General features: G+C 44.4%; 1 protein-coding gene across 1 annotated transcript in view; it reads right to left on the bottom strand.

Annotated features, from left to right (window-relative positions):
• The window catches only part of DNHD1 (dynein heavy chain domain 1), an 856,151-nt gene that overhangs the window by 596,450 nt on the left and 231,823 nt on the right, over window positions 1-27,878 (bottom strand). The window contains exons 11-16 of the mRNA XM_085623548.1: window positions 17,661-17,926; window positions 16,690-16,933; window positions 14,708-14,865; window positions 6,793-6,918; window positions 5,311-5,587; window positions 3,699-3,826 (exon numbers count right to left, since the gene is read on the bottom strand). Of these exons, the coding sequence (XP_085479674.1) occupies window positions 3,699-3,826; window positions 5,311-5,587; window positions 6,793-6,918; window positions 14,708-14,865; window positions 16,690-16,933; window positions 17,661-17,926 (1,199 nt within the window). The remainder of the gene's footprint in view (window positions 1-3,698; window positions 3,827-5,310; window positions 5,588-6,792; window positions 6,919-14,707; window positions 14,866-16,689; window positions 16,934-17,660; window positions 17,927-27,878) is intronic.

Raw genomic sequence — 27,878 nt, 5'->3', positions numbered from 1 at the left:
GGGTAAATCCTTGTTGTTTGTTCTTAGTGGGGACCCTCCTGTCCCGCCGCGGAACTGCCCAATACAAACCCACTTGGATGGCTTCAAATACCTGGGGATCTTTGTCTGCCTAGACCCCTCGGTCTGTTACGCCCAAAATCTCATTCCCCCACTTCGTAGACTCAAAAGTGACATTGCTCACTGGAAGACTCTCCCTATTTCTCTTCTGGGCAGAGCCACTCTGTTCAGGATGATGGCACTGCCACGGTTCCTGTATGCCCTACAAAATACTCTAGATCCAGTTCCGGCATGATACTTCAGGGAGGTTGAGAGTCTACAGAGAGATCTATTATGGGACGGAAGACCTCGAATCGCCTTGAATAAGCTCACGTTGCATTGGTATGATGGGGGCATTGGCCTCCCAGACATTAAGAAGTATTATTGGGCCACTCATATGGCAGCTATCAACCATGGCACATATGGAAGGGCGGACGACCCAGGCTATGCCATGGACAAGTGGCTCCTTCCGGGCGGCACGTATGGTAGAGCGCTATACTCCCGCCCACGGCGGTTCCAGTTAACAGGCCCCACGGAGCACTCGGTCCAAATCTGGCATGACGCTACTAATTCTCTCGGGTGGAAAAACAGACTAACGCTAGCCACCCCTCTTTGGGACTCAGAAAAGCTGGGTGACCTATGGAGGACGAAGGGGTTCGATAAGTGGGACATTATTGGGATCTCAGCGATCAAAGATGTTTGGGGAAAAGGGGAAATCAAGTCCTTCAGTGCGCTTCAGAGTGAGTATGATTTGGCGGATACGGAACGTTTTCGCTATATACAAGTATCACACTCGCTTCAGTCCTTATTGCCTAGAGGAGCAGATCCCCCGGAGGCCTCCCCCCTGGAGGACAGAGTCTTGGATGGATACCTCCCAGATAAAACGATATCATTAATATACAAAAAGTTAATCCATCATATGGTAGACCCCCTCGCACGATTGCGAGATAAATGGATAGAGGATGGGGTAGAGCTTGACGATGAGGAGTGGCAGGCGGCGGTTTCCTCCCCTAAGGTGGTGGCCATCCCGGCGCGTCTGCGGCTGGTTCAATTGAAGATCCTCCACAGAACGTACATAACAGGGCCTAGATTGGTACACATGAGGTGGTCGGATGCTGGGGATTGTAAACGGCGGTGTGGCCTAACCGGAACATTTATGCACATCATCTGGGAATGCTCACATGTCAGCCTCTTTTGGCGCCAGGTGAATGACACAATTAACAAAGTATTGCATGTCTCCCTCCACCCCGAGGTAAGAAGGTGCCTCCTGGACATCTGGGAGCCCACGGACTTAAACACGTCGCAAACCCAGTGGGCTACTCTGGGGTACATGCTGGCTAAACGAAATATAGCTCAATTGTGGGGGTCAGCTCACGCACCCAGGTTGGAGGATTGGGAGAAAAATCTCGATTGGTGTATGTTTAGAGAAAAGACAGTGTACTTGGCAAGAGGGTGCCCTAGGAAGTGGTCACTTATTTGGAACCCGTGGAACACTTTTAGAGGAGAGATATGCACACTACCTCGAAATGTTGATCATGATGACCCTATTTTGCCGTGATGTTCCACTCATATGTACTGTCTGTATATCCTTCCGTTCATGCATGATGTAAAGTATAAACTGCTTGGCCCCTCTGTAGTGTACCATTCACCGGTTATTGTTTAATAAAAAGAATGGTTAAAAAAAAAAATACTCCAGCGAGGCAATATCTGAAGGGGCTGCCCCAAATGTCCCCAAAGCAAAGGATGACAAGAGACAGTCCACATGTACCTCTACACAGAGTTACATAAATGCTTACCAATGAAAAGATGAAAAGGAGCGGAGTCAAAGTCCCTTTCTCTGCAGTGGTTTTCATAGCTTATTTGGCTATTACATGAGCTCCGAAACACAACAGTTACAGCTTCTCTAGCCAGATCTAAAAAGGGCACATTTTCTTCTGAGGCGCATTTCATTCTTCTGCATGAAGAGCCATTAAATGTTCCTAAACTTAGGGAAGATTCCCATGGTGAATACATAAGCAAACTCACATTAGATTGCTTGAGTGCCTAATTTCAATAAACAGTTTATAGCAAACACAACAAGATGATGGATGGAGTGCTAAAACATTTCAAATACTCACCCCCAGTCAAGAGATCTCGGTTGAATCCATTGTTCTTTTGTTCACCATGCCAACCCAGTTTGGACCCAACCATATGCAAATCAGTCTTGACCCTGCTCCTCATGGTTACAGTTAGGCCTGGGCTTCTGCATAGTGACCAAAAAACTCTGCTGCGCTACGCGGAGTTCCGCAAGCGGCGAGGTGCATTTGGTCACGCAGTTAACTCTGATTTTTAGTGCCGGGTGTTTGTCCGACGCTGGAAAATCAGTGCGAACTGCACCATGCGTAGCACAAGAGGGAGCTGCTTCCTTCTGCCGCTCGAGTAAATGTTCTATTCAAGCGGCAGCTTCCTCAACATGAACAGAAGGTTTCTCCAAGCAAGCGGTCGTAACCATCTGTGACTGCCCACGTTGAGAAATCTCGCTGGGAGGTGGTCTAGCGTTGGATTTTCCTCACTCGTGCTCGCCAACTTAACGTTGGCGAGCGCAAGCGAGGAAAAAAGTATTGGAACTCCTTGCGCTCCGTGGAGTGCGGAAAACTCCACAAACTGAGCAGAGTTCACCACCCAGGCCTATTTACAGTCCAGCCCGAACTGCCAGGCTAGGTCTTCCCCGGACCAGAAACAAGCATCTTGGGACCGGTTTGGGGGCATCACCCCTCATCAGCCAGGCTAGCTTGAATCCAGTGGCACAGGGTGCAAGGAACACATGTCTGGGCATACCCTTGGGCGAAAACAGCAAATACAACAAGATGATGGATGGAGCGCTGAAACTTCCCACTCACCCCCAGTCAAGAGATCTGGTTGAAATCCCTGGAACCCACGTCTGGACATACACTTGTTGGCTGTGCCACTGGATTCAAGCTATTCTGGCCGATGATGGGTGATACCCCAAAATCGTTCCCAGATACTTGTTTCCGGTCCAGGGAGGGCCTGGCCTGGGAGTTCAGGCTGGACTGTTCCCATGAGGAGCAGGATCAAGACTCATTTGCATATGTCTGGCTACAAACTGGGGTGGCATAGTCAGCAAAGGAACAATGGATTCAACCCAGATCTTTTGACTGGGGGTGAGTGCTTGAAAGGTTTCAGCACTTCGTCCATCATCTTGTTGTGTTTGCTATGTTCATCCTAAGTGGCCACGACGTCAGTCCCTTGTTGGCTGTGCCACTGGATTCAACCTAGCTTGGCTGATGAGGGATGATACCCTGAAACCGGTCCCAGGAAGCTTGTTCCTGTCCAGGGTGAGCCTGGCCCGGTAGTTCAGTCTGGACAGTTCCGATAAGGAGCAGTGTCAAGACTGATATGCATATGGCTGGGTCCAAACTGGGGTGGTATGGTGAGCAAAAGAACGATGGATTTAACTCAGATCTCTTGACTGGGGGTGAGTGGTTGAAAAGTTTCAGCACTCCGTCCACAATCTGCAATCTTTGTTTACAATAAATGGTTTATACCAGCCACCTGGTTACAGTCTAAAGTCTAAAGTCCTTATTAAGAGGATTTTGCATTAAGAAACAGATTTACATTGCCTCCAAACAGACAGATAGTATAACCATGACTGACAGACATACCTTGGCAAAGGGCAGACTCTTCCATGTGTTGAGCTGTTCAGTCACCCCCTGAAAGAGCTTCCAGATCTCCTGCCGAAAAGTGACTCGTTTCTCACCAGGAGAAATGAATGACAGGTCAAAGGGTTTTCCTGGTAACACACAAAAGAGAAAGGTGGATGAAGGAGAAATGAAAGCCCCTCTGGACAAATGCTACATAAGATAAGAATACTGGGCTGCAGAATGCACAAACCATCAGTTGAATGTTTAAGGGTACAGATCTTAAAAAGAAGATATCATTTAGGGTTGATATGTGTCTGACATAAATCATTGTATCACATGTTGGTTGTTATTACTAGGGGCCTGATTCACAAAGGGACTCCGCACTCACGGTGGAGGAACCGCAGTTCTGGGGGAGTCTCTGCACTCGGGCGGAACAGCCGCAATGAGAGTTCTCATTGCGGGGGTTCAGCCTTGAGTTTGGAGAATCCTCGACGACTGAGCGACCTCCACCACTAGTATGGAGGTCCTTGTGAATCAGGCCCTTAGAATCTGCACTAGGGCATTCAAGAATCATGTCACACGTGACACGTCTAAGTCTGTCCTATACTGGAATGGGAGCAGATTGTTTAGTGAAACTAGAAGCTGTCCAGAAACTCTCAAATCTTTGGCCCTAGCTTGATAATAAGCAAAAACACATAAATATAACATTGCGGGAATGACTTTGCAAAAAACTTTATTAGGTTTGCAGTCTAATTCTGGTGGGAAAGTTGTTTCACTTGAACTTGTGCAGTGTTGGGTAATTCAGTGGAATAGGAGAAAAGATATTCAATAATCTCTTGGAACAAGTAATTGAAAACTAATTTCCCAAACAACTACTGTGTGAAGTCTACTTCTGAGGAAGGGCATTTTTCCTTTGGGGCCAAAATAGCTATAGGATGAGAACCCTACTTGCTGAAAAGGAAATGCGGCACCTATGAACAGCAGCTCCTATCTGTGTTCCTCTGCTAGCTGCATTCTATAGAGAAGGCTGCCCTGAGCTCCAATGCGTAGAAATCTGAAAGGAAGTTCTTGCTGTACTAAGATGCCTGCAACTCTATATCTTGGGTCCAAGTGCCTCTGCCTTTCAATGTCAAATATCTCATACTAATTGAGAGACAGTAAACCACTGACCAATAAACAACCTTTGTCCAGTAAACATCTTTCTATCACATAAATCCTCCTAGATTATTGCAGTCTCCTCCTACAATGTGGCACACATACTACTACCACATACAGAGTCATAGGAATTAGCACACTATTCTAACACTCGTACAGCATCCATGTACATCAGCCTAAGTAACAGCAGGCTCCTCCAATACTTTGGCAAACCACTATCCCACACGTCAGTATTGATCATAGCAGACTCTTCTAAAGTTGTGGTAGCTTTCCTGTACAGTGTAAGTGTAAAGGTCACTGCCTAGGATGCAGTGGGTGACCTTAGTTACTTGCCATAGTGTAAGGACAGATGGTCGTTGTACAAGATGATGCATTTGTTGGATCAGCGTAGTGCTGTGGATGTATTCTGGATGCTACCTGAGGAGTTAAGCACTATTTAAAAGTGCAGAGTAGAAAGTGGGTGGTAATTGCTGAATACCTTTCAGGATTAGCCTGGAGTAGCTCAAGCTATTGAGGGTTGATATAAGGGACTGGAGCTTCTTCTGTAAATCACCCAGTTCATTCAGAACTGCTGGGGCACTTTGAGATGGATCCAGAAAATGCCCAGTGGTGGCGGTGACAATGAGGCTCAACATCTCGCTCTGGGATGCAAGGAAGGACTGCTTGAGGTTACTTTCAATGATGGGCAGCTTGCTGCTGATGAACTCTGAGGCCTCCTTCAATAGGCGCTGAAACGTCTCCCACGTGTCCAACATCTGAAAAAGAAATAGCCGCAAAATTACCACAGCACAATCCATTGCTTCCAGAAACTGCTCACTTTTAGCTTCACCATGTCCCAAAATGCTAGTGTTTGGAGATAGATGTGGCCTGGCAGCCACAGCAGCAGATTAAGTCTCACTGGGTCTTAAATGCCAAGCCTGGATTCAGGGAGTTAGCCAGTGACTTAGATTTAGTGGGCAGCATTTTCAACAGTACATGGATGTACAATGCCAACTGAGGTGTCAAGATATGAAACCTGCTCAAGCATTGAAGGTACATACTATCAGCCTAGATTACAAAGGACATGACCTCCCTACACATCTCTAGACACATAATACTCAAATACTGTGTTTGGGTACTTGGTAGAATCCAGGAGGATGACTTTGACTCTCTCTAGTTCAACGCTTTCAGCATTGAATATTTAAATGTCATTTGTTGGAGTTAGAAAAGTATTCTTTCAAGAAAAGCACAGAAGTAAAATAGGAAGGGATAAAGTAATTGTGGGCACAACAACATCCTGTAAGTAAAGGGAACATTTCCACTATGATGCATAGTTTTTCAAGACGGTCTTAGTGGAAAGACTTAAATTGGGTTTTCTGAAAAAAAATCCCTTACCATCAAATTGTATATATATATATAATTATAAATAAACTTCAAAAAGAAGCTGTGCTCACTGTGCTGGAAGTGGACATGTGCTCAGTGTATGCAACATATGTTCTCAAGCCATGAAGTCCCACTCCTCACTGTCCCCCAAGCATTTTATTTCAGGAGAGAGGAAATATCACAGATTACAAAGGACATCAACTCCAGCAGCAAAGAACCCCTTAAAAACAGTAGAGTGCTGAGTGAAAACGTCTCCCTAAATTATAAAAGGTGCTAAATCTGGTAACTAAGAACCCCTAAGACTAAACCTGGGCACCGGGAGAAAAGTTATGTCTGGGTTACGACAAAGTGCAGCACAGGACAAATACAGTGTTTGGACAGAAAGTCAGATCAGTATAGAAAGAACCCGTCATTCAACAGTACTACATTTTCCTAGTACCAGTTGGGTTAACGGGAGAGGAGACACTGCACGTCCAATAGTATGGATCTATTTAAAACAACACTGGTGTCGTGGGTCACGTAAGCATGATTCAATTAATGAAAACCATCACTTCCTACAATCTGGCCCTTCATTAACATCTCATCCCAGAGTCCTCACTGCGTTTTCAAGGCTCTCCTCTTCTGTGGTTAGCTGCCGATAATGCATTCGGATCACTTCGCTTAGAGAACGGATGTAATCAATTTTCTGCTGGAGATCCGGGATCAACATTTTGTATTTGTCCACCTATTAGTAACACATGAGAAAGACACTAGTTTTACGTGGCAGATATATGTGACCTAAATGGACATCATTTTAAACAAAGATTTCAATGTCAATATACCGCAACATAGGGTTTCACTGTGAAATATTTTAACCATACAAATAGTTTTATCTATCTTTCAAATAAATCCCAATCTCACACAGCACACTTGAATCCTTATTGTTCCCAGTAAGAACATGTATATTGTCAGGTGAGAAATGCATGTCAACAGCTGCAATATTGTTCTTGTAAATAACTATTTCCAAACCTATATCATGTTAATCTGTACTACTGTCTATTCCGCTAAACACCAGAACTGGGCCAATAGCAATTTGACAACTGACGGGCCTGCAGATATTAGGGATCATAACTTGAGCAAACCTAATCGAATGGATTGATCCCAGTCGAGCCATTATTTCTGGTTTTACTATCTTAGTAAACCGAAGTCTTGAAGATGTATGAAGAGGAAAGGCTTGCAGGGGGTTCTGCAAAACTTATTGGCCAAACCCAGCTTTGGTGTAATACCAGAATATCAAGGGCAGAATATTGATATACAATAATATTACAGCCTAAATATTGGCTATTAAAATATAAGGATGATAGGTATATATATATATATGCCGTTTTACCGGCCGAAACGTGTCATGGCAGACAGGAGGGAGTGAATAAAGAATTACTTCAAGCACCGACGAAGAGGAGTCTGTACATTCATTTTCGCCACGCGTTGCGCGCTGGAGGTTTCTGAATGCTTCAAGTTTATATATATATATATATATATATATATATATCCCATTAAGTCTCCAAAAAGCAGCCGTAGTATCTACTGCCTTGAAATAGAGTGCGGACCACAATATCTTTACGCCATTAGTAGATTTTATTCAGCCTCAGCTCACACGATCGACATGACATTTATATATATATAAATGGAAACGTGGAGGTGTAGTAAAATTACCTCCACATAAATGTACTTTCACTATTATATATATTGTAAGGCACATACAAGCATGGCATCAGATCTAGTATTAGAATCCAAAACAAGATTATCGGCTGAAAGATTGAGCATTGGTTTAGAAAGAGGGAATATGGGCAAGGGAAGAGGTACAAAGGGGTGGCAGAGACAAGCGATGTGGTACACGAGGACATGAGTTACGTTACTGGCCTTTGTCTAGCGCACAGTAAGGTACTCTAGTGTCGTCACCAGTCTGGGAGTGCCTCAACATGTAATTCTGGAGACTTCACTCGCAGACTGGACTCAAGAGTCATCCTATGGAAATCTGCGATGGGTTGGGTGGCAGTGTCATTATGAATGAGCTGTGAGTGAATGAATGTTGTTGGTGGTAATATGTACTTGGAAGACACAAAGAGATTCTGAGCCTGGTGTTTATGGCTAAGTGGCATCTTTCAGCTGTGCTGGTGTATGTGATGTGCTATGTGCCCTGTTGGATACATTTTTGTAGTGTATCTTGGTGGGGACTGCTGTTAGGAGCAATGTGACCGTACACTATGAGGCTGTGCGGTGCTGTGCTGTGTTGGATGTACGTGGGATGTGCTGCCAAATGTGCATTATCGGATTTGTGAATGTGTGTGTTTTTCATAAGTGTTTTGAACTTGACATGTTGAAGTTACCTACAAATTGCAGATCTAACTAGGAGGGTAAAGAGAACCTGTGTTTGTTTACAGTTAAACTGCATAAGAGAATCACACTCAGAGCCGAACTCTGGCACAAAAAACTGTTGATCTTCAGATACAAAGCCCTAGTCGGGCCATGCCTAAAACCCCAGCCATACTTAAATATACATTTCTGGGAGAGGACTGGACATGAATTAAGGGCTAAATAAAGGTTATGATTTGAGGGATACAGATAGGTGGTGAAGAGAAATAGGAGTTGCCAAGAGCAGAATGGGCATATACAAAAACATTAATAAACGGTTGGCAGACAAGGAGAAATAGGGAGGAGAGCAACGCTGAAGTGAAAGGGAAAGACATAGAATACTGGGTGAGAAAGTCGGAAGATGAATAGCTGAGGACATCTAGATGGGTGAGAGAGGAGAAAGGGAGCAAGGAGAGATGAGGAGGTATGAAGAGTAAGGAGAGATGGTTGAGAATGGAAGAGGATATGGATGTAATGGGGAGAGAAGTTGAGGACACTGACATTTTATGCAAAATGGAAGGGTGGAGAGAAGGGCTAGTGATGATAAAACATAAGAGGATAGGTGAGGAGAAATAGACAGAAGAGGAGAATGAGCGGACATGGACAGGTTAAGATATGTAGAATATTTAAAGACAAGAAGGGGCATCGGTGATGTGATTTAAAGAGAGCGGAGAGAACGAGGCGATGTAGAGAGGCAGGTAGCTGAACAGGAGTGATGAAGAAGGGGGACATCTGAGATTTGGAAGGATATAGGTGACTAAAGAGGATTGGCACATGAGATACATAAGGAAAGATGGAAGAGGATGGGCCATAAATAGGTGAGGGCAACCAAAGGGGTGGGAAAAAATGGGAATGAAATCCGACAAGGAAAGGTGAGGAGATATCTAATGTTCATGATGAAGGAGTGAATGTGACTGAAGCAATATTGGGAGGCGGGACATGTGAGGACAAAGAGAGAGGTGGGAGAGAAGGGTGATAGACGAACAAATAAGGGCTGGAGTGAAAGAGGAGTTGTGGTCACATCAGGAGCTATCAGTTGCTGGGACAAGAGAAAAGGACAGGTTATGAACAGGAAATAAGCTGTTAATATGGACAGGTGAGGTGTGTAAAGGGGAGGGGGAGATGGAAAACAACCATCACTGTTGGACGCTTAGGAGAGGGGTTGATCTCATTCTGCAGATCTCACTCCCTTTCAGTCGAAGCCGGGCTTGCCTGAACAGCAGGCAATATTTCACTCCTTCTTGATTCTTCCTAGTTGTAGATCTAACACAGGACAGTGCCTTGTGTCTGTACTACTAACAATTAGGTTTGGATAGAAAGGTTTTAATGGTTTGAGAGAGTGTATCTGGCACTACAATTCTTATCTGAAGCTTGATGTCACCGAAGACCTGAAAGGTTAGTTACACAGACACCTCGGCCTACACTGGAAGAGGCAACTATGATAGCAAAGGTCTCTGTGTCCTTAAGTTAAATATCCAACTAAGAGGAAATTCCGCCTGTTCAACAGACAGTTCTGACTTTTGAGCTAGTTACTATATGTGTGGCACAGGCTGGAGCATGAACAGAACCAGCCTCTAGACTTGAACGACATTAACACAATATTGCAACTACAAATCTTCCTTTAACAAGGACTTTTAGAGTTGAAGAGACTGCAGCATGTAAACATTCTCACAATCGAGGTGAAGAGAACAGTCCAGAGGTAACGCTTTCTCTCTGAATGGACCAGCTGGAATGTTTACTGATTCGGTGTCATGCCCAAGGAGGAGCCAAAATCAGTGTGGTCTACAGATACAAACAAGGTGGTTGTTTGACACAATATCAAGTAGCAGAACATTGTGGTGCATTTTTATCATGGGACAAATATTGTCTACAAAAATTATTGTATTTTCAGTAAATTCTATGTAGGTTGCCATAGCCGCTATAATTACGCCATATTTAATGATTTTGGTTTATACATACAATATAAGTGTAGTCAAGATAATGGAAGAGCACATAGCACATGCTAAAAGTATTACTACACGCTGAGCCCTAACATCAAAAGGGAGTACTCTGCATTAGGAGAGATAAGTCCCACTGTAAGGAAGAGAACCCTTTCATGAACAGATCTTTAATAGCTGTAAAATGAAGGCATCCATCACACCAAAAGCACAAATCCAGCCCATTTCTCAAGGAAGGGGAAAACTAGGCCACAAACACAGCAATAGTATTTACTTTCCCATTCTACAAGAATAACCCACACAGCCCCATAAACAACATCACCTTCAAGGCCTGCTGAAAAAGGAGGATGGATGGAGAATGCCCACATCAAAAAGAGGATGGAAAGAGAAATGGGGTTAGTCAGGATGGGCTGGACTATTCCGTGTTCTGCACCTTCAGCACAGAAAGCTCAGAAGTACGTTCACTTTATGATAAACAACGATGATTCCCTCAAATTCACGAAATATGAAATTAAAAATCTTCACGAGGGGAGCCAAATTGTGCTAACCCAAAAAGTACAGAAAAATTAATGTTTGAGCCAGTAAAGCATACATTGAATACTGTTCATTGAGTATACATCAAGTCAGGCAAATGAAGAAAAGTGTGTATGTGTACAGAAAGACAATGTAGGAAGGCAAACAATGCTTTGGGTGTGTATAACAAGTCCTAGAGAGCACAAAGTGCATTTTGCAGTACTTTAGTACTACAATAGGCAGTAGCGGCTGCCACCGAACCCGGGTGGTGCGGTGGGAGGAGAAAAAAGGAAAACAAACAAAAAACACTTACCTGAAACGGCCGCCGCCTCTCCTTTGTCATCTGTCCCTCTGACATCTTCCTGCACTCCCGGCCAGCAGCCGGAAGCACCCGCCCTGCCTGTCTCCGTCAGAGCCAATCACAACGCTGCAATGCAGCGTTGTGATTGATCTGAGCTTTGTGGATCAGACGGGCCTAGGAGGGTTTGCATGTTCCTCACCAGGCTGTGTAATGCAGCCTGGTGGGGAAGATGCAAAGTGTGCATGACTGCTTGGTGGGCCTAAGAGGGCCAGTGAAGCAGTCGTGCACACTTCAGGAGTGAAAACCACTCCTCTCCCTACTCCGCCAGCCCCGGCCCCCCCGAGAGCCACTGAAGTATATAGGAAAAATAAAATTATAATAACACTAGTTATTATCATTTTATTTTTCCTTTTGTTCAGTAGGGCGACTCTCCTCCGCCTTAGCGGAGGAGCTGCCACTGATATAAGGACTACTGAAGTACTACAATATGGAAATGGCAAAGATGTGAGTGTGCATCTCACTTTCACCTCTCCTATCGTTTGTATGGGGAGATCCTCACACATGTACTGCCAGTGGGCATGGCTGGAAAAAGGGGCATACTTAGTGCTAAATGCGAGGTGTTTAAGAAGAAGTAAGGTGGGGTTTCGTGAGGGTTAGGGAATGGTCCAGGGAGGGACAAGTGTCCACCCATTGCTATTCACAAACTGCACTTCTAAAGTTACTACATCCACAAAGGGACCCAAAACAGTAGTAAATTACTCCTGCTTAGAGCTGGAGTAAGTCCAACACCAGAACTGGCATACCACGGGTATTGCAACAGCCCCCCCTCCCGCCCCACCAATAGGAAATAATGGCGATAGGGACTTAAAATAAAACTCCATAAGAAATATAATACAATACATTATTTAAAATAGTTAAACATATAAATAAATATAATTATTATATTATTATACATTATTATAAAATATTTGAACATTTTCTGAAATTTATAAATTAGTGTAGCATTATGCTTTATTAAACTCTATTGAAATTACTGTTAATTAAGACTATAAACACTATACCTCACTGTTAATCATTATTAATGCATAATCAAAATGTATTTATTTAACTGAGGTGGAAATCTATTTTTTAATTTAAACTTCAGCAAATATTTTTTTATTTATATTTAAATTAATTAAAGATTTAATTCAAAATTAAGTTAATAGTGCTGAAGCTCTTTTATTGTTTTCTGCATTTAAAATAAATATGTCAAATTAATTCAATTTAATATTTAACATCACCATATTTGCACTAATTGTTTTTTTGTTAAATACATTTCTTACTTTTAAATATAGTTTACTATAGGGAGACTCCACAGTTGTGATGGAGGTCTCCCTTTGATAAGGTGTAGGGAATTGTTTTTAAAGTGTATTAAACTTTATAATAAAGTAAGATAGGATACAATAGGATTTTGAGAGTAGCCAAAAGTAGTAATGTTACTCAAAAGAGTAAGAGTGAATTACATGTGCAAATTACTCACAAGTGTAAGTTACCTTTGTAAATAGCCTCATCTATGATCAGCCAAAACAATGTTGATGTTTCAACTCCCAACTATTAATTAGCTATAGAGTCTTCATCAGGACAAATAGTTGCAACATCCTCTAAAGATGTTAACAAGTAACTTGGCACAGCAAAGTGTAGCAACAAACATTCGTGGTTGGCTTCCATTAACGAATCCCTTCCCTTTAAGTTGCAAAATTAAATTATTTATAGTTAAATTCTTCATAGGTATTAAAGCTGCACTGTCGTTTCAGCCGGAAGCAGGACAATTTCGAGTACTAAAAAGCTCAGAACCAGTGGCATACTGTCAATCAGAAGCAAAACTTTCCTCTCCTCTTGAAGTTAATAAATTCCTTGTGTAGTGAATCTGTGGGAAGCATTATTGTTTAAAATTGTAAGAGCCCCCAGTTTCCTTGGAATAACAGGTTGCCCATTGTTGTTGCAGTACTTTCTATCAAGTACATGTACAGTATATGACTGAAGCGTGATGGTATGAAACACTTGAAAATGCAACAGCATCTTGGATGATGAAGTCCAGTTTTACAAGAAGGGCTTAGTGAAACCATTCTAGAAGATTGCCATTATTAATATGTTATGAAGAGAACATCTCTAGGACACCAATAGTCAATTAATCGTACTGCATAATTTGTCAACTTTATATCAATGAAGGATTAAACTGAGCTTTCACAAAATAGCAACATGCCATTAAATTTCATATCTAAAATTCTTAATCAAATATTGACTTTAAGTATAACCATTGACTTAATATTTGTAGTATCCTTATGACACGGACCAGGTATCGAGCTGTGTAGCATATTACGTGATAGCTAGGAGTGTTTTATTACTGCAGCAATTCTTAGGGCAATTATTCTATCTCCAATGCCAGAATATACATGATATACTTAATTTAGGGATTAGAAAAAATAATCTGTAAAGCAGAGTAAAATAAGTTAATACGTTTTATAGTCACCACAGTATATGGAGGTGGAGCACATTAATATGAGGCACACTTTGCAATGGCATTGCACACATTGTAACGTGATGGTGCAGCAAGCAAAACATGTCCCACAAAAGATAAATAGACTTGACAAGAACGTAAATAAGCAGTGCACATGCTTAGCATTACGTGAAATATTGCAACAAGAGGAGGAGGTGTGCCACTGGATAACAAGACATGATGCTGACCCCTTGAGAGCAACCAAACCATGGAGTCTTTGCTTTTACAATCTACCCAGGTTGATAAGTAACATGCCTGAGGCACAGGAGTCATCTTCTGGAATAAGAGAATTCAGTGATTCAGGGATCCTGGAGACTGACTTCACCTATCATATTCCAGAGTTTCAAATTTACAGGGCTTGTCGGATAAGAAGGAATGAGTCAGCTTTAGAGGTGACTTTAGGTGAGAAGCTACGTGGTGTGAAGCTAAACTTATCCCTACAATCTTCAGTATTCTAAGTGGATTTGGTCAAAAGAAACGAGGTATATGAAAAAGTTAAGAAAACAATGAGTTAGAAAAATGCAGTTCGCTGTTAACCACTAGAGGAGATTGCTTGTAAAGACCATAAAACTGAAAATGTAGCGAAAGAACATTGTCGCTCCTTTTTTAATGGTACATTTGGAAATATGAGAAAATGAAAAGATCCACATCTAACTATTCATATAACATTTAGTCTTTGAATATTGCAAACCGTGTATTTGCATGCCCCATGAACTGTATGCAAATTGACTCCTACAATAGTTCAATAAGGCTACTTGCATTATTTGACCAATGAAGCTCAAACTCCTGCGGGGTAAAATGAACTCCCGAGGAGGTGGTAGTGCCGCTCACATACCTTCCTGGCACACTGAGACACAGTAGGAATGTCAGTGTTAATGGTCTCCAGAACTTTCACCACTTTCCCAAGCTCTTCCAGTATGAGTGTCGTCCTGCGGCGACACTCCGAAGTCAGTAGAGACAGAATATCCTCGGTTATGGAAACCAAATGAGACACTATTAGAAAAGAGACAGAAAATACACAATCAGAAACCCTAAAGAATACTTCCATTCGTAGTTAGTCCATTCACAAACAGGCTAGAACAATGGAATGGAATGTTAACCAGAGAAATTGGCACTGGTTAGGAATTACTCGCTTAAGCATTTTCATTCATCCATCACTTGCTCCTCATTTTAGTGTATCTTACTAGGTTGAAGGGTATGCCTGCATGTGGGCTCTTACTAGGGTTGGAATTATAGCCAACTGCTAGTCTTCAAAACACTAACACCAGGTCCATATTACACTGAGATTAAAAGACCCACCCCTCTCCAAAAGGATTTGAGTGAAAGTTCCTCTCCAACTCACCAAGACACATTTAAAACATACAAAAAGAGAAAACAATTCATGTTATAGCACAATTTCCAAACACATTGGTTAATAAGCCATAGGTTTAAGGGCATGTCTGATGGGATATAGTGCCATACTTAATGGTCTAGTAAAGCACCCAAGAACGTTACCTCTCAGCAGCATATCATGTCTGAGCATAAAATTATTGTCTGCTCACCAAGGACTCCTCTGATAGGACCACGGCTTGCTGTGCCTTTGGATTAAAGAATAATGCCACATGTAGTGAAATAACCATGTGTTGACAAAGTAGTAGCTCTAGATGTACTGATAGATACATTTGCAGCAGGGACTGACCCTTTTATGGTGAAGCTAGATTTACATTTGACTGATCCTCTTCTGTAACATCACAGACGGAATGAAGAATTGTGTAATAGAATGCTACTCATAAAACGGAACTGTGGGTATGAAGGGTTGGCTACAATATTTTGATCCATTACTTGTGTGCTGCACCAGCTGAGGAATGGTACCACCCACTTCCAATTTGCAGCACGATAACATCATTTTCTGCTATATCGGCCATCTATAGTTCTCCAGATGGTGACATCCTATACATCTGAATACACAGACTCTTGGTTTGCTACTGAGCTGGTCCTGGCACCATCGCAACAATACTAGTGTTGTTAAAGACCTGCAAGTGTCTCATCCACCTCATACCAGGTTACGGTTGGTAGCGCCAATCATCCTTCAGGTTTAGGACATTCGAATGCAGCCGCCTCTCACGGAGGGAGGTCATCCTCTGATCCAATAATTGTTATCCTCTTCAGCTGAGGCAGCTTGACTGGAAAATTGCTGAATGTAACTATTATTAAAAATTGTGATTTCAATCTGTAGGTACCATGTGCCTTAATAGGTCTATTGCTCAGAGATTTTAAAGTCTCAACTCTTACAAAAATACGAAACTGAATATTACATTAATTAAAATCATAAGAAGAAAACCTATAATACATGTCATGACTCAGTGAAATTGTTTGATGACCTATACCAAATTTAGTCTGCTAAGTGATTATTGCAGTTTGTTTTAGGAAACAATTATTTCTAAATGTCAAATTGCTTTACTCCTGCAGGTATACAATTTAAACCATGAAGTAATAATGATGAAGCTTGGGTTTTTTCAGAGTACATCAAATTCAACTGCAAACTTCTCTTAGGTCTGATAATTTGGCAGAAACACTATTTATGACATATATTTACCGCTGAATTTGTACTAGATGTACTTTTTATTTGCCACACCTGGTTCTGTATCTTTGTATTTTGCTGTGTGTGCCCCTACCTATTGCGATTATCCTTGTCTAAATATCTGTCTCTCCTTCCCTTTCCTACTCTTCTGACTTTCTCTGTTCCCCTCCTGTTCTCTCCTTCTCCTTCTTTGTGTATAGTCATGCTCATGTGTGTGTCTGTGTGTGTGTGTGCGTCTATATATCTCAGTAACTTACCAATGTCATCATTGATACAGCTGCATATCACTGACAGCATTCTGTTCTGTGTGAGGAAGGATGTCCTCACATTCTTCACTCTTCTTATCCAGACCAGTATTTGGTTTATGCGTTCCTCATACTTCCTGGATGCCCAGCCGTGCATGGCTTCTTTCTGCGCACGACTCCACGAGTGAGCGAAGATGTGGATCTCAGTCAGCCAGGCATGGTTCAAGCAAAACTCCTGGATATCTCTGAGCGAGTCCTGGAGGAAGAAACAACTCAGAGTGAAGGAGTACATTAAGACAGAAACATTCCACACTTAACTGTGAAGATAGGAACCACCGAGCGAAGATAGGTGGATGCAGAGTAAACCGATCATAAACAGTTGTTTCTATAATCTTAAAAAGTGGTGAGTGTTTATCATAAATTCTTTAGTAAAGCTCAAAGCATCTATGCATTTCAAATGAACCAGAATAGTAAGGCCGTGCCAAGGTGAATCCCCCATGGCCACCCATACCCATACTCAAAATCACCATTTCATCAGTACCTAACACTAAACTCTGTTGTTTAACTATGGTCTCGCACACAAGGACAGCTACCTGTTTATCATGGCTGTACATCTGTAATAGCGATTACTTCATTAATATGGAATGATGGCGGGTTTTTAACTTCAATGGAAAAGTGCCCTGTTTCGCAGCTGCCCATTCACTATGGCTTTGGTCCGAACACTGATCTCACATTGTATACCTCATAACCTCCTCACCCACCTTCAATACCACATCACCTACTTATCAGTGCTTGTACAGGCCTCTAGTGCCAAAAAGCCTTCTTTTCCATTTGTGACAGTTTATCCTTCCTGGCTTATTCCCGGTGTCTCATGACACAACTTAATCAAGGATTGTGAAAAAAAAAACAATCCTGGGGAGGACTTAGCATTAGACGGTTACATCGCAGAGTTTACAATAATACAATGTTGAAAGGGCTCTCACCGCAAGAAAAGTGGTCAGATTAGAAAAAGCTTGCTGGATTTTTGTATCGGAATGTAGATGTTGCTTCAGGTCTTGCAATGAATGCGACAAGTAGTGTCTCTTCATCCTGTGACCTACAACTGTCAGGCCACCGATCTGGGAGAAATCAAACTTGTGAATAAGACGTGGCTGTTGTCCAAGAAGCACCTTGCCGAAAAGTTCAGTCTGATACCCAGTGTAGAACTGTGGATCCAAGACATCAGCAAGTTCATCCTGATGTGTAAGAACTGTGGATACACAAACATTCAGTTTACAGCTACTAAACCTTCTCCGGAAAAAGACAGTCTATGTACTTTTAATCAACAGGTTCTATTTACACTTGATAAACCCAAGGTGATGTATCATGTCATATGAAGTAAAGTCCATTTATTCCACAGACATGGTAACAAAGGTGTTGTGGTTTAGTGCTAGGAGGAAAGAGATATTCTACAGTGACATGGGCGTGGGGGAGTCGTTTCTTTGTATTTTAACTATTGATTCATAAAGTAATTTGGGACCAGAGCACTAGCCCTGTGATAAGCTTCTTACATGAGTTCCGGCCTTAGACTTAAACACTAACTGATTCCCAGCTGTGATAGGTGGGGAGCAGCGAAACATGTTTTCTTGACAAGATCCTTGAGCACCAACATTCTCCATTTTGGATATCTACTTTGGAAACTACTTTCATCATTGTCCAATTCTGCTTTATCATGCTTCAGTCTTTGATACTTTGACCACTCTAGGCTGCCAGAACAACCGGAGATATTGGTGGTGGGCTCAGAGTTAGCAGAGACATGCTTGTCATCCTTTCTCGTGAATAAGAAAGCATTAGAGGGTCGTATACTGGAACAATGTTGTATGGGTTTTGAAAGGTTTTCATCCATTCCTTTTGCTGTTTAATGTTCATATGCAACACCTGACCCTTAAGAATCAAGGGACATATGTCCATACCTGCTCAGTTGTTATTTTTTTAAATAATTTTTTTATTGTTTTTTCTTTAAATGACAGTACATATACATAGAGACTCTCAAGAAGAATGTTACCAGTAGTTCCTCAGAGGAAAGAGAAGAGTGGAGGTGAATCGATAAGAGAGCCTAGAAGGACTGCATGTACGTTATGTGTAAAGTGGGTAATCCTTTTGTTGGATATTAATGCCCTCACACACCCTTTCAGGTGTCATGCTTCATCATCTGGGCTGCTCCTCGTCGGGCCGGCGGTGCAATGCCTAACGGGCTCCCTAAAAGGGGCACTTTATCGGAGTTCTTTTAATCCAACAGCCGTTTGGTGAAGTGCGGGTATGAGGGCCTGATTATTGTAGATACAAAAAGTGATTTAAAACAGGGTCGAAAGTACCAGTGTGGGAAATCAATTTATTCTAAAGGTCTCCTTCCCTGATTAAAAAGTGTGTGTGGCACTCGGTAGAGTGTAATGTCTCTAATTAGAGTGCATGAGATTGGTGGTCAACATGTTTCTCGCTCAGAGCTCGTGCGCTCGCGATTCGTCAGGACCTATAAAACTATCTACAAGGATAAGAGGGGACTATACAAAATATTGGTCTCCTAGTCACAATGAGTCATGTGAAAAATTTGGCTAAAATACCTGTCATGGTCTGGTGCTACCTGTAAGAAAGAGGACGGTAGATTAAGTTGATCATTGTTGAGACATATATAGCCACAGGTAAAAGAAAAAGCATAACAAACAGAAAGGCTTTCAAGGTGATTCATCTCCATCATAGTTAAAAAGGATCAGTGGTGACTGCTGGTGCTTGAGCGTCAGAGAACTGCTCCTAAAAGGTGGTGTACCATCAAAGTGAACTATAGTGACTATACACCTATGTGGAACATGTAAAAACAATAAAAGCGGCAGAAAACATCGTTGGACTCACCCTATTCAGTAGAACTGCGGACCACAACAGTGCTTGGTGGACTCAGCGTGAGTCGAAGGACCTCTAAAAGTAGGTCTAAGCTAAAGAGTAATAATGAACTTAATGATGTAATAATCACAGCTGATAGATTTGGGGACATATGGAACAGTCGAGATACAGACATTCACTGACTAATTAACCACATGGACAGGCTGTGATCCGGAGGGGTGTAAAATGAATATAAGGTAAAGTCTTATATAAATGAAGGCTGTCAGCCAGCGTGCCTAAGGTCTAATGTGTATCAGCTATATCCCAAGTATTCGTAACAGGCGTGGTGTTCCTTGTTGGTGGACCAAGTAAATACAGAGTTACGAGTAAGGGTAGGGAGTCAACCAAAACGCCGTTGCTTCACAAGAAGTAGAGAGCCTGGCGTTAGCGGGGGAACCCGTAAGCTCGCGCTGGCAGTAATTAATTGTTACAAGGTCTTTGCACCAAAAGGGGGTGGTTTCAAGATTAGAAACACGAAAACACGAAAACGTGTACTGTACTTACGTCTGCCCCGCTCACGCTCTGTCTCTGGACCTACCCGAGCCACCGAGTCTGGGAGGTGGCGACCTGGATGCTGTGTGGAGGTTAAGTGCATCCGGTCACGTCACGTGAATAAGTCACATGATCGCAACTGATTCACGGTCAAGGAGCGAGTGGGTGTTTCAAAACGGGAGTTGTATATCAGTACAAAATATAGATGCGCCGTGTAATCAGTCAACCTCAGAGTGTCAGAAATATATAGATATAAATTAGTTTCAATCCTTGTAAGGAAAGAAAGACAACAGTGTCGGCCATCTTGGATTGGGAGACGTGGTTTTTAATAAAGTTAATCTTCACTGTCACAATTAGAAGAAGGGTGGAGGGAGGATGTAAGAACAACCTCAATGGGATGTAAAGACGGGTTGTGGTTGGTACCACGAACCCTATAAAATCATAAAAAATCATAAAAAAGCAAATCATTTCAGCAAGTATTCTTTAGTCTAGAGCAGAGATGAATGGCATGATAAAAGAAAGGCAAAGATACATATACATAATCAATGAATATCCAAGTTATATAAATGGAATTATATACTTTTGCAATTAGTAAACTGTTTCTCCGATACTCTCATTATTTTAGATGAGGTTGTAAGAGGCAAAAATCAGATAAATTAAACATTTCAAACAATAAAAAAGAAAGTCTTGAAACCTACTTTTACAACTACTGTTAGATGTATATAGTCAATGCAATACAGTTAGCCTTAAGTTCTGCATTCGTGAATGCCAATTTAAACTACATTCAGGAGGTATGTCATCATTGTTCTTGTCCCTGGGTATCTGTACCATTTCATCCCAGGCTAGAATTATTCTCTCTTTCTATTTACCCTTTACAGCATGGTATGTGTAATATTGTGCTTTCAAGATCTGCCCAAAAGTCAATCTCCCTTTTCCATCATCTGAGTCTGGTAGGTGTATTCCATGTCATCACTCTGCATCTTGAAGTAAGTGTCCATTGTATGGTCTATAAATGTAGTGCTTTTTTCCTGTTTCAAAGTCTCGGTGTCAGGCCCTGAAGACATTCAACAAATTGGGGCTTCTTGTCACTTCTTCAGTCTATATAACTTTACCCCTCTACACAGAAATAGCTTAACTTGTCCATACCATGTGATAGAATCCTGATTCTATTTCCTCCCATTTAGGGAAAACATTGGTTGCACCTGTGTATATTTTACCAATGTTCAGATGTTATGTAAACCATCAATTAACCAGTTAGCGGATTTTGCAAGATTTCTTACAAGACATTGTTTGATTCAGGGTTGTATATGTGAAATCTGGTTATTACTGAACCTAAAACTTTGCTCCACAATTTGTAAATTGTCTAAGGTAACATCTCTACAACCAACTTCTTCTAACTAATTTGTTTCTTAACTGGTTCACCTTTGTGAGAAGTTGGCCTGATATATGCTGTCCACTAGTTATAGTGGGCACCTTGTATCAGTCCAAACAACCCCTTATGGTGATAGGTTAGTTAAGTTAAGTTAAGTTAAAAAATGTGTATAGCGCACTACTCACCCGGAGGGTCTCAAGGCGCTTGAGGGGGGGAGGAGGGGGGGGGTTCGTTATTTATCAAAAAGCCAAGTTTTGAGTTGTTTTCTGAAGGAGAGGTGGCTTTGTGTGAGGCGGAGGTGGGTGGGGAGTGAGTTCCAGGTTTTGGCCGCTAAGTAGGAGAAAGATCTTCCTCCCATGGTTGTTTTTCGGATGCGTGGAATTGCAGCGAGGGCTTGATTGAACGATCGTAGTTGGCGGGTGGGGGTGTAAAAGGTCAGGCGCGTGTTGAGGTATTTGGGTCCTAGGTCGTAGAGGGCTTTGTGCGCGTGGGTGAGGAGGCGGAACGTAATTCTCTTGTTGACGGGGAGCCAATGAAGGTCTTTCAGGTGACTGGATATGTGATTGTGGCGGGGTAAGTCGAGGATGAGTCTTGCGGAGGCGTTCTGAATGCGTTGGAGTTTTTTCTGTAGTTTGGCTGTGGTTCCGGCGTAGAGGGTGTTTCCGTAGTCCAGTCGGCTTGTGACCAGTGCATGGGTGACCGTCTTCCTTGTTTCGGTGGGGATCCATCGAAAGATCTTTCGGAGCATGCGTAGGATGTTAAAGCATGATGATGAGACGGCGTTGACTTGTCTGGTCATCAAGAGGGAGGAGTCTAGGATGAATCCCAGGTTGCGAGCATGGTCCGTTGGTTTAGGTGCGCTGCCTAGGGCTGGTGGCCACCATGAGTCGTCCCAAGCGGAGGGTGATGATCCTAGGATGAGGACTTCCGTCTTGTCTGAGTTCAGTTTTAAACGGCTGTTCTTCATCCATTCGGCTACGTCTTTTATCCCTTCGTGTAGGTTGTTTTTGGCGGTGTTTGGGTCTTTGGTGAGGGAGAGGATTAGTTGGGTGTCGTCAGCGTTGGAGATGATGTTGAGGTTGTGCTGGCGTGCGATGGATGCGAGGGGACTCATGTAGACTCATGTAGACGTTGAAGATGGTAGGGCTGAGCGATGAACCTTGTGGTACGCCGCAGATGACTTCGGTGGCCTCTGATCTGAAAGGGGGGAGGCGGACTCTCTGGGTTCTTCCGGTTAGGAATGATATGATCCAATCCAATGCTTTTCCTTGTATCCCGACGTTGCTGAGGCGTTGTATCAAGGTGCTGTGACAGACTGTGTTGAATGCCGCGGAGAGGTCGAGGAGGATAAGGGCAGCTGTTTCCCCGTTGTCGAGTAGTGTTCGGATGTCGTCTGTGGCTGTGATGAGGGCAGTCTCGTTGCTGTGTTTGGCTCGGAAGCCGGACTGTGAGGGGTCGAGAGAGTTGTTGGACTCGAGGAAGGTGGCGAGCTGAGTGTTGACGGCCTTCTCTATGACTTTGGCAGGGAAAGGGAGGAGCGAGATGGGGCGGTAGTTCTTGAGTTCAGTGGGGTCTGCCGTAGGTTTCTTCAGGAGGGCACTGAGTTCGGCATGTTTCCAGCTTTCCGGGAAGGTAGCGGTGTCGAGGGAGCAGTTAATGATATCCCGGAGTTGGGGTGCGATGATTGAGTCGGCCTTGTTGAAGATGTGGTGAGGGCATGGGTCGGTTGGGGATCCGGAGTGAATGGAGTTCATCAAGCGGGTGGTGTCCTCGGTGTTGATCGGGTTCCAGGCGCAAAGGGTGGTGGTGGGGCGTTTCAGTTCGGTAGTGAGGGGAGTGGGCTGGTCACCGAAGCTGTTGTGTATGTCAGCGATCTTGCTGTGGAAGAACGAGGCTAGAGAGTCTCAGAGGTCTTGGGAGGGTGTGATGTCGTTGGTGTCGGTGCTGGGATTGGTAAGTTCTTTGACAATGCTGAAGAGTTCCTTGCTGTTGTGGGCGTTGTTGTCGAGTCGATCCTTGAATGCTGATTTCTTGGTGGATCGGATCAGTTGGTGGTGTTTGCGGGAGGCGTCCTTGAGGTCGGTCATGTTGTCTGTGGTTGGGTTTTTTTGCCAGGCTTTCTCGAGGGTGAGGCAGTTCTTTTTGGAGTTCTTGAGGTCGTCGTTGAACCAGGAGGCTTTTTTGTTATTTGGCTTGTTGTGTTGCTTTTTCAAGGGTGCTAATTTGTCAGCGCAGTGGGTGATCCATAGTGCGAGATTGGTGGCTGCTTGATTTGGGTCCGATGATTTGGCGGGGAGGTTTTGGCTTAGTGATGTGGTGAGCTGGTCGGTGGTTAGTTTGTTCCAGTTTCTGCGGGGGACTTGTTGTGGGTGGTGGTGGGTGGTGGTCTTACTGAAGCTGAAGTGAACACAGTTGTGGTCTGTCCAGTGGAGTTCTGTGACGTGATTGAAGGAGACGTGCTTGCTGGAGGAGAAGATTAGATCGAGTGTGTGACCGGCGTAGTGGGTGGGGGTGTTTACCAGTTGTTTGAGTCCGAGATTGGCGAGGTTGTCCAGAAGGGTGGTGGTGTTGTTGTCGTTGTTGTTCTCCAGGTGGAAGTTGAGGTCCCCTAGTAGAATGTAGTCTTCGGAGGGGAGGGCGTGTGGGCTGATGAAGTCAGTGATGTCTTCGCTGAATTGTGTGCGGGGTCCTGGTGGTCTGTAGATGAGGGTGCCTCTAAGTGTGGGTTTGGGGTCGGTGTGTATCTGGAAGTGGAGGTGTTCGGCAGCTGTGAGGGTGTCCTTTGAGCTGGTTGAGATGCGGATGGTGTTCTTGTGGACGATGGCGATGCCTCCTCCTGTCTGGTTGATGCGGTCTTTTCGGATGATTTTGTAGCCGTCCGGGATGGCTATGGCGATGTCGGGCGCAGATGAGGCGTTCATCCAGGTTTCTGTAAGGAAGGCGACGTCCGGCGTGGTGTTGTCTAGTAGGTTCCATAGTTCAATGGCGTGTTTGTGGACCGAGCGGGTATTGAGCAGGATGCACTTTAGGTGGTTGTTGTTGGAGCTCTGTTTGGCGTGTGTGGATGTAGTGTGGGTCTTGATGCAGTCGAACTTGCAGGATTGGCAGGTGAAAGGTCCATGAGTGTGTCCTGGGGCGGCTTGGTAACAGTCGGGGAGACGGCCGGTGTTGAGTGCGGAGAGGGTTGCTGCGTCGTAAGTTAGGCGGGTGAAGTGTGTTATGCGGGGGCCAGGGGGTCTGGCGCTGGGCGCGGTCCAGGCGCAGACGGGTGTAGACGGGCTTACCTTTGGCAAGCCTTCGGCGCGCATAGGGCGCGTCCGCTGCACGTGGACGCTGCGCATCGGTGCATCTGTCATAAATGGATAGTGGAGGGGGGCGGAGCGAGGGACGCTTAGCTGGGAGGCGGGAGCGGGGTGGAGAGACTGGCACAACAACAAAATGGCAGCACAAACAAAAGCGAAACAGGATGAGATTGGGGCACAATCGGAATAACGCTGTGATATGGGCAGTGGTAAATCAGGCAAATCAGGCACAAATAATGTTACAGGCAATGCGAGCAGTGCACAATTAATAATTAACCAATGAGCAGTGAGCAGTATAGCGCTACGATACCAAGCAGCAATGAGCAGTATAGCGCTACGATACCAAGCAGCAATGAGCAGAGAGCAGTATAGCGCTACGATACCAAGCAGCAAAGAGCAGTGAGCAGTATAGCGCTACGATGTCAGGATGGTCAGGGAGCGTGAGGAGCGACCGCTTCTGAGGAAGTTATTGAAAGCTATCCTAGAATGTAAAGCAGCTTGTTTTACCAGTCTATAATCTCTTGAATGATCAAATGAAAGGACAACCACACCAGGTATATATTTAAAATATATGTATTTAAGATAAAGCACACCCCTCTAGTCTCTTTATGAGGCTGGAGTTTGTAGTACCTAAGTTACAAGTCAGTATTCAACAGTAAAAGCACAAATACACGTTTGGGCCCTAGGGGCGTACCAAACCATATACCAATAAAGTGGTATAAGAACCACGACTGAACTAGACACAAGGACTAGAGCCTGTAGAAGTGCTTGGACCACAAGGAACCACCCAAGGTAGTTACACAGAGGACCCACGGAGGACGCGTGCAGTGTGAGAACACAGCCGCGAATCGCCGTTTACTTCTATGGGGAAAGTCGCGGTTGGAAATTAAGAGTTTAAGGACACTTAGAGGATGACTACGAGATAACCCTTTTAGACTTAGAGGTGTCTAGGGCCAACACCCACGGGAGCACCGGAGTACTCGAGTTATATATCTCAGTAACATACCAATGTCATCATTGATACAGCTGCATATCAATGACAGCATTCTGTTCTGTGTGAGGACGGACGTCCTCACATTCTTCACTCTTCTTATCCAGACCAGTAGTTGGTTTATGCGTTCCTCATACTTCCTGGATGCCCAGCCGTGCATGGCTTCTTTCTGCGCACGACTCCACGAGTGAGCGAAGATGTGGATCTCACATGCACCAGGGAAGCCGGGTGCATAGGTGTCAAATAGTGTCAAATGGTGTTGGGTCGCGTCACTCTTTTTAATGGAAGCTGGCAAGGAAGTGCTGCTGCCATGGAGAGGAGAAGTGTCCGGAGAAATCCAAGCCTGGATCGAGGATGGAAGGAACCTGAAAGCAGAGGGGACAGAGTCTGGGTCCCTTACCAGTGACCAGGGGCACGATAGTCAAATGCCCACAGATGTCGGGTGCTTCAGGTAAGTTGACGAGTGTCTTGACTCTTCAGCCACGAGGTCCAGGAGGCGTCGACGATGACCAGGAGCTGGATTCGAGCTGTCCCACGAAGTCTGTCAATTGCTGCGGTGTCTGCGATCAGATTGGAAACAACAAGCCTTGGCAACGGCAAGTCACGTGGAAATAGAAAAGGGACGTCGGTGCAGACCACCAAGGTCTGGGGGACTCACCCAGTGAGGGTAAGTCGGGGCACGTCTGGAGCAACCAGGAAAGCACAATCAGAAGAGGAGTCACCTTCGTGGGGACCCCCTTGCCAACGGGCTAGCGATCGCGAAGGAACCTCGAGCGGTCGCACTGGAAACTGGCCCACGGGTCACTCGTGGAGTGGAGGCCAGATATCTTCTGTGCAGGGGGTGCTCAAGGCGGGGGCTACTCGGAGCCCACAGCACAACTTCGAGGAAGACCAGGAAGATGATGGATCAGCAAAAGATCACGGTGTCCAGGGGTCACGGTTCCACGTCACCCACGATAGCCACGGGCCTCAGCTTTGCTGTGGACTCAGGGTAGCCTGGAAATCCACCTCTGCGGAGACTTCGGCGTCTGGCGGGAGCTTCAGAATTGCAGACCGGACAGTTGCTTCTTTGGTGCCTGCCAAACAGGGGAGTCACTCCTTGAGCTCAAGGGAGATTTCTTCAGTCGTCTAGTTAAAATAGAACGTCGAAGGTCCAGGATATATGTTGCAGAGTTTCGTCCATGGTAATCTAAAGTCTCAAGGATTGGGTTCCCATACTTATACTAAGTTTGGGGATTGGACACACTCTAGGGACCCACCTATGGGAGGGTTTGGAAAGAGGGGTGGTTACACCCATTTCCTTTGTCCAGTTTCGTACCAGAGCAGGGGCAGGTAGCCCCTGCAACTGCTTTGAACTGGACTATGCACAGGGACACCAATTGTGTCCCCAGTGCAGGACTTCAAAGCACTAGAGAGTGCTCCCCCCCCAGCCCCAATACACATCTGCCTGTCTGGGGAGGTGGTTACACCTCCCTGGGATAGGAAACCTATTGTCCAGGCCTCCCCTGCCGGAGTTTCGGTCAGCAGCAGGAGGCCAGACCCGTGTCTGTGGCAGTGGCATCCATTTTGTGATGCCAGGGCTTTAGAAAGCCTTTACCGGGTAGACCAGTGTGAACATGTCTCTCCCTCTAGAAGGGTGGAATGCTACCCCCGCCGCCAGAACTGGCGGGGGGTTAATATTCCAAAGTGTTTGACACCAAACACGACATGCTTCCGTGCAGCCAGTCCAAAGTTAGCATTTACCGCGAGGTTATAATGCACTTAAAAGTATATGGTGGGGCTGCACCACAAACAGCATCAGAGGAGGTACTCCGAACGCTGCAGAGGGGCTCTGCTCATGCAGGGGCACCCTCTCACATAAAAATCAAGCACTATGCCTTCAGGATTGTTAAGGCCTGCTATAGGTGTGACTTATAGGTTTTATATGTGTGTGCAATGGAAGTGATATAGGTAGCCTATACCACAGTAAGGGGTGCATGCACAACCTTAACCAGGCTGCAGTAGCAGACCTGTGGTTTCATTTTGGAGTGCTTCCCAGGGGTAGCATAATACATGCTTCAGCCCCTGGTAGGCCTCTGAGGTACCTATGCCCTAGGTACATAGTATCCCATATACTAGGGGCTTATAAGGC

The sequence above is a fragment of the Triturus cristatus genome, chromosome 8 (genome assembly GCF_964204655.1).
Source record: "Triturus cristatus chromosome 8, aTriCri1.1, whole genome shotgun sequence".
Lineage (NCBI taxonomy): Eukaryota > Metazoa > Chordata > Amphibia > Caudata > Salamandridae > Triturus > Triturus cristatus.
The sequence above is the reverse complement of the archived record's forward strand: the minus strand, read 5'-3'. Positions and strand labels throughout refer to the sequence as shown.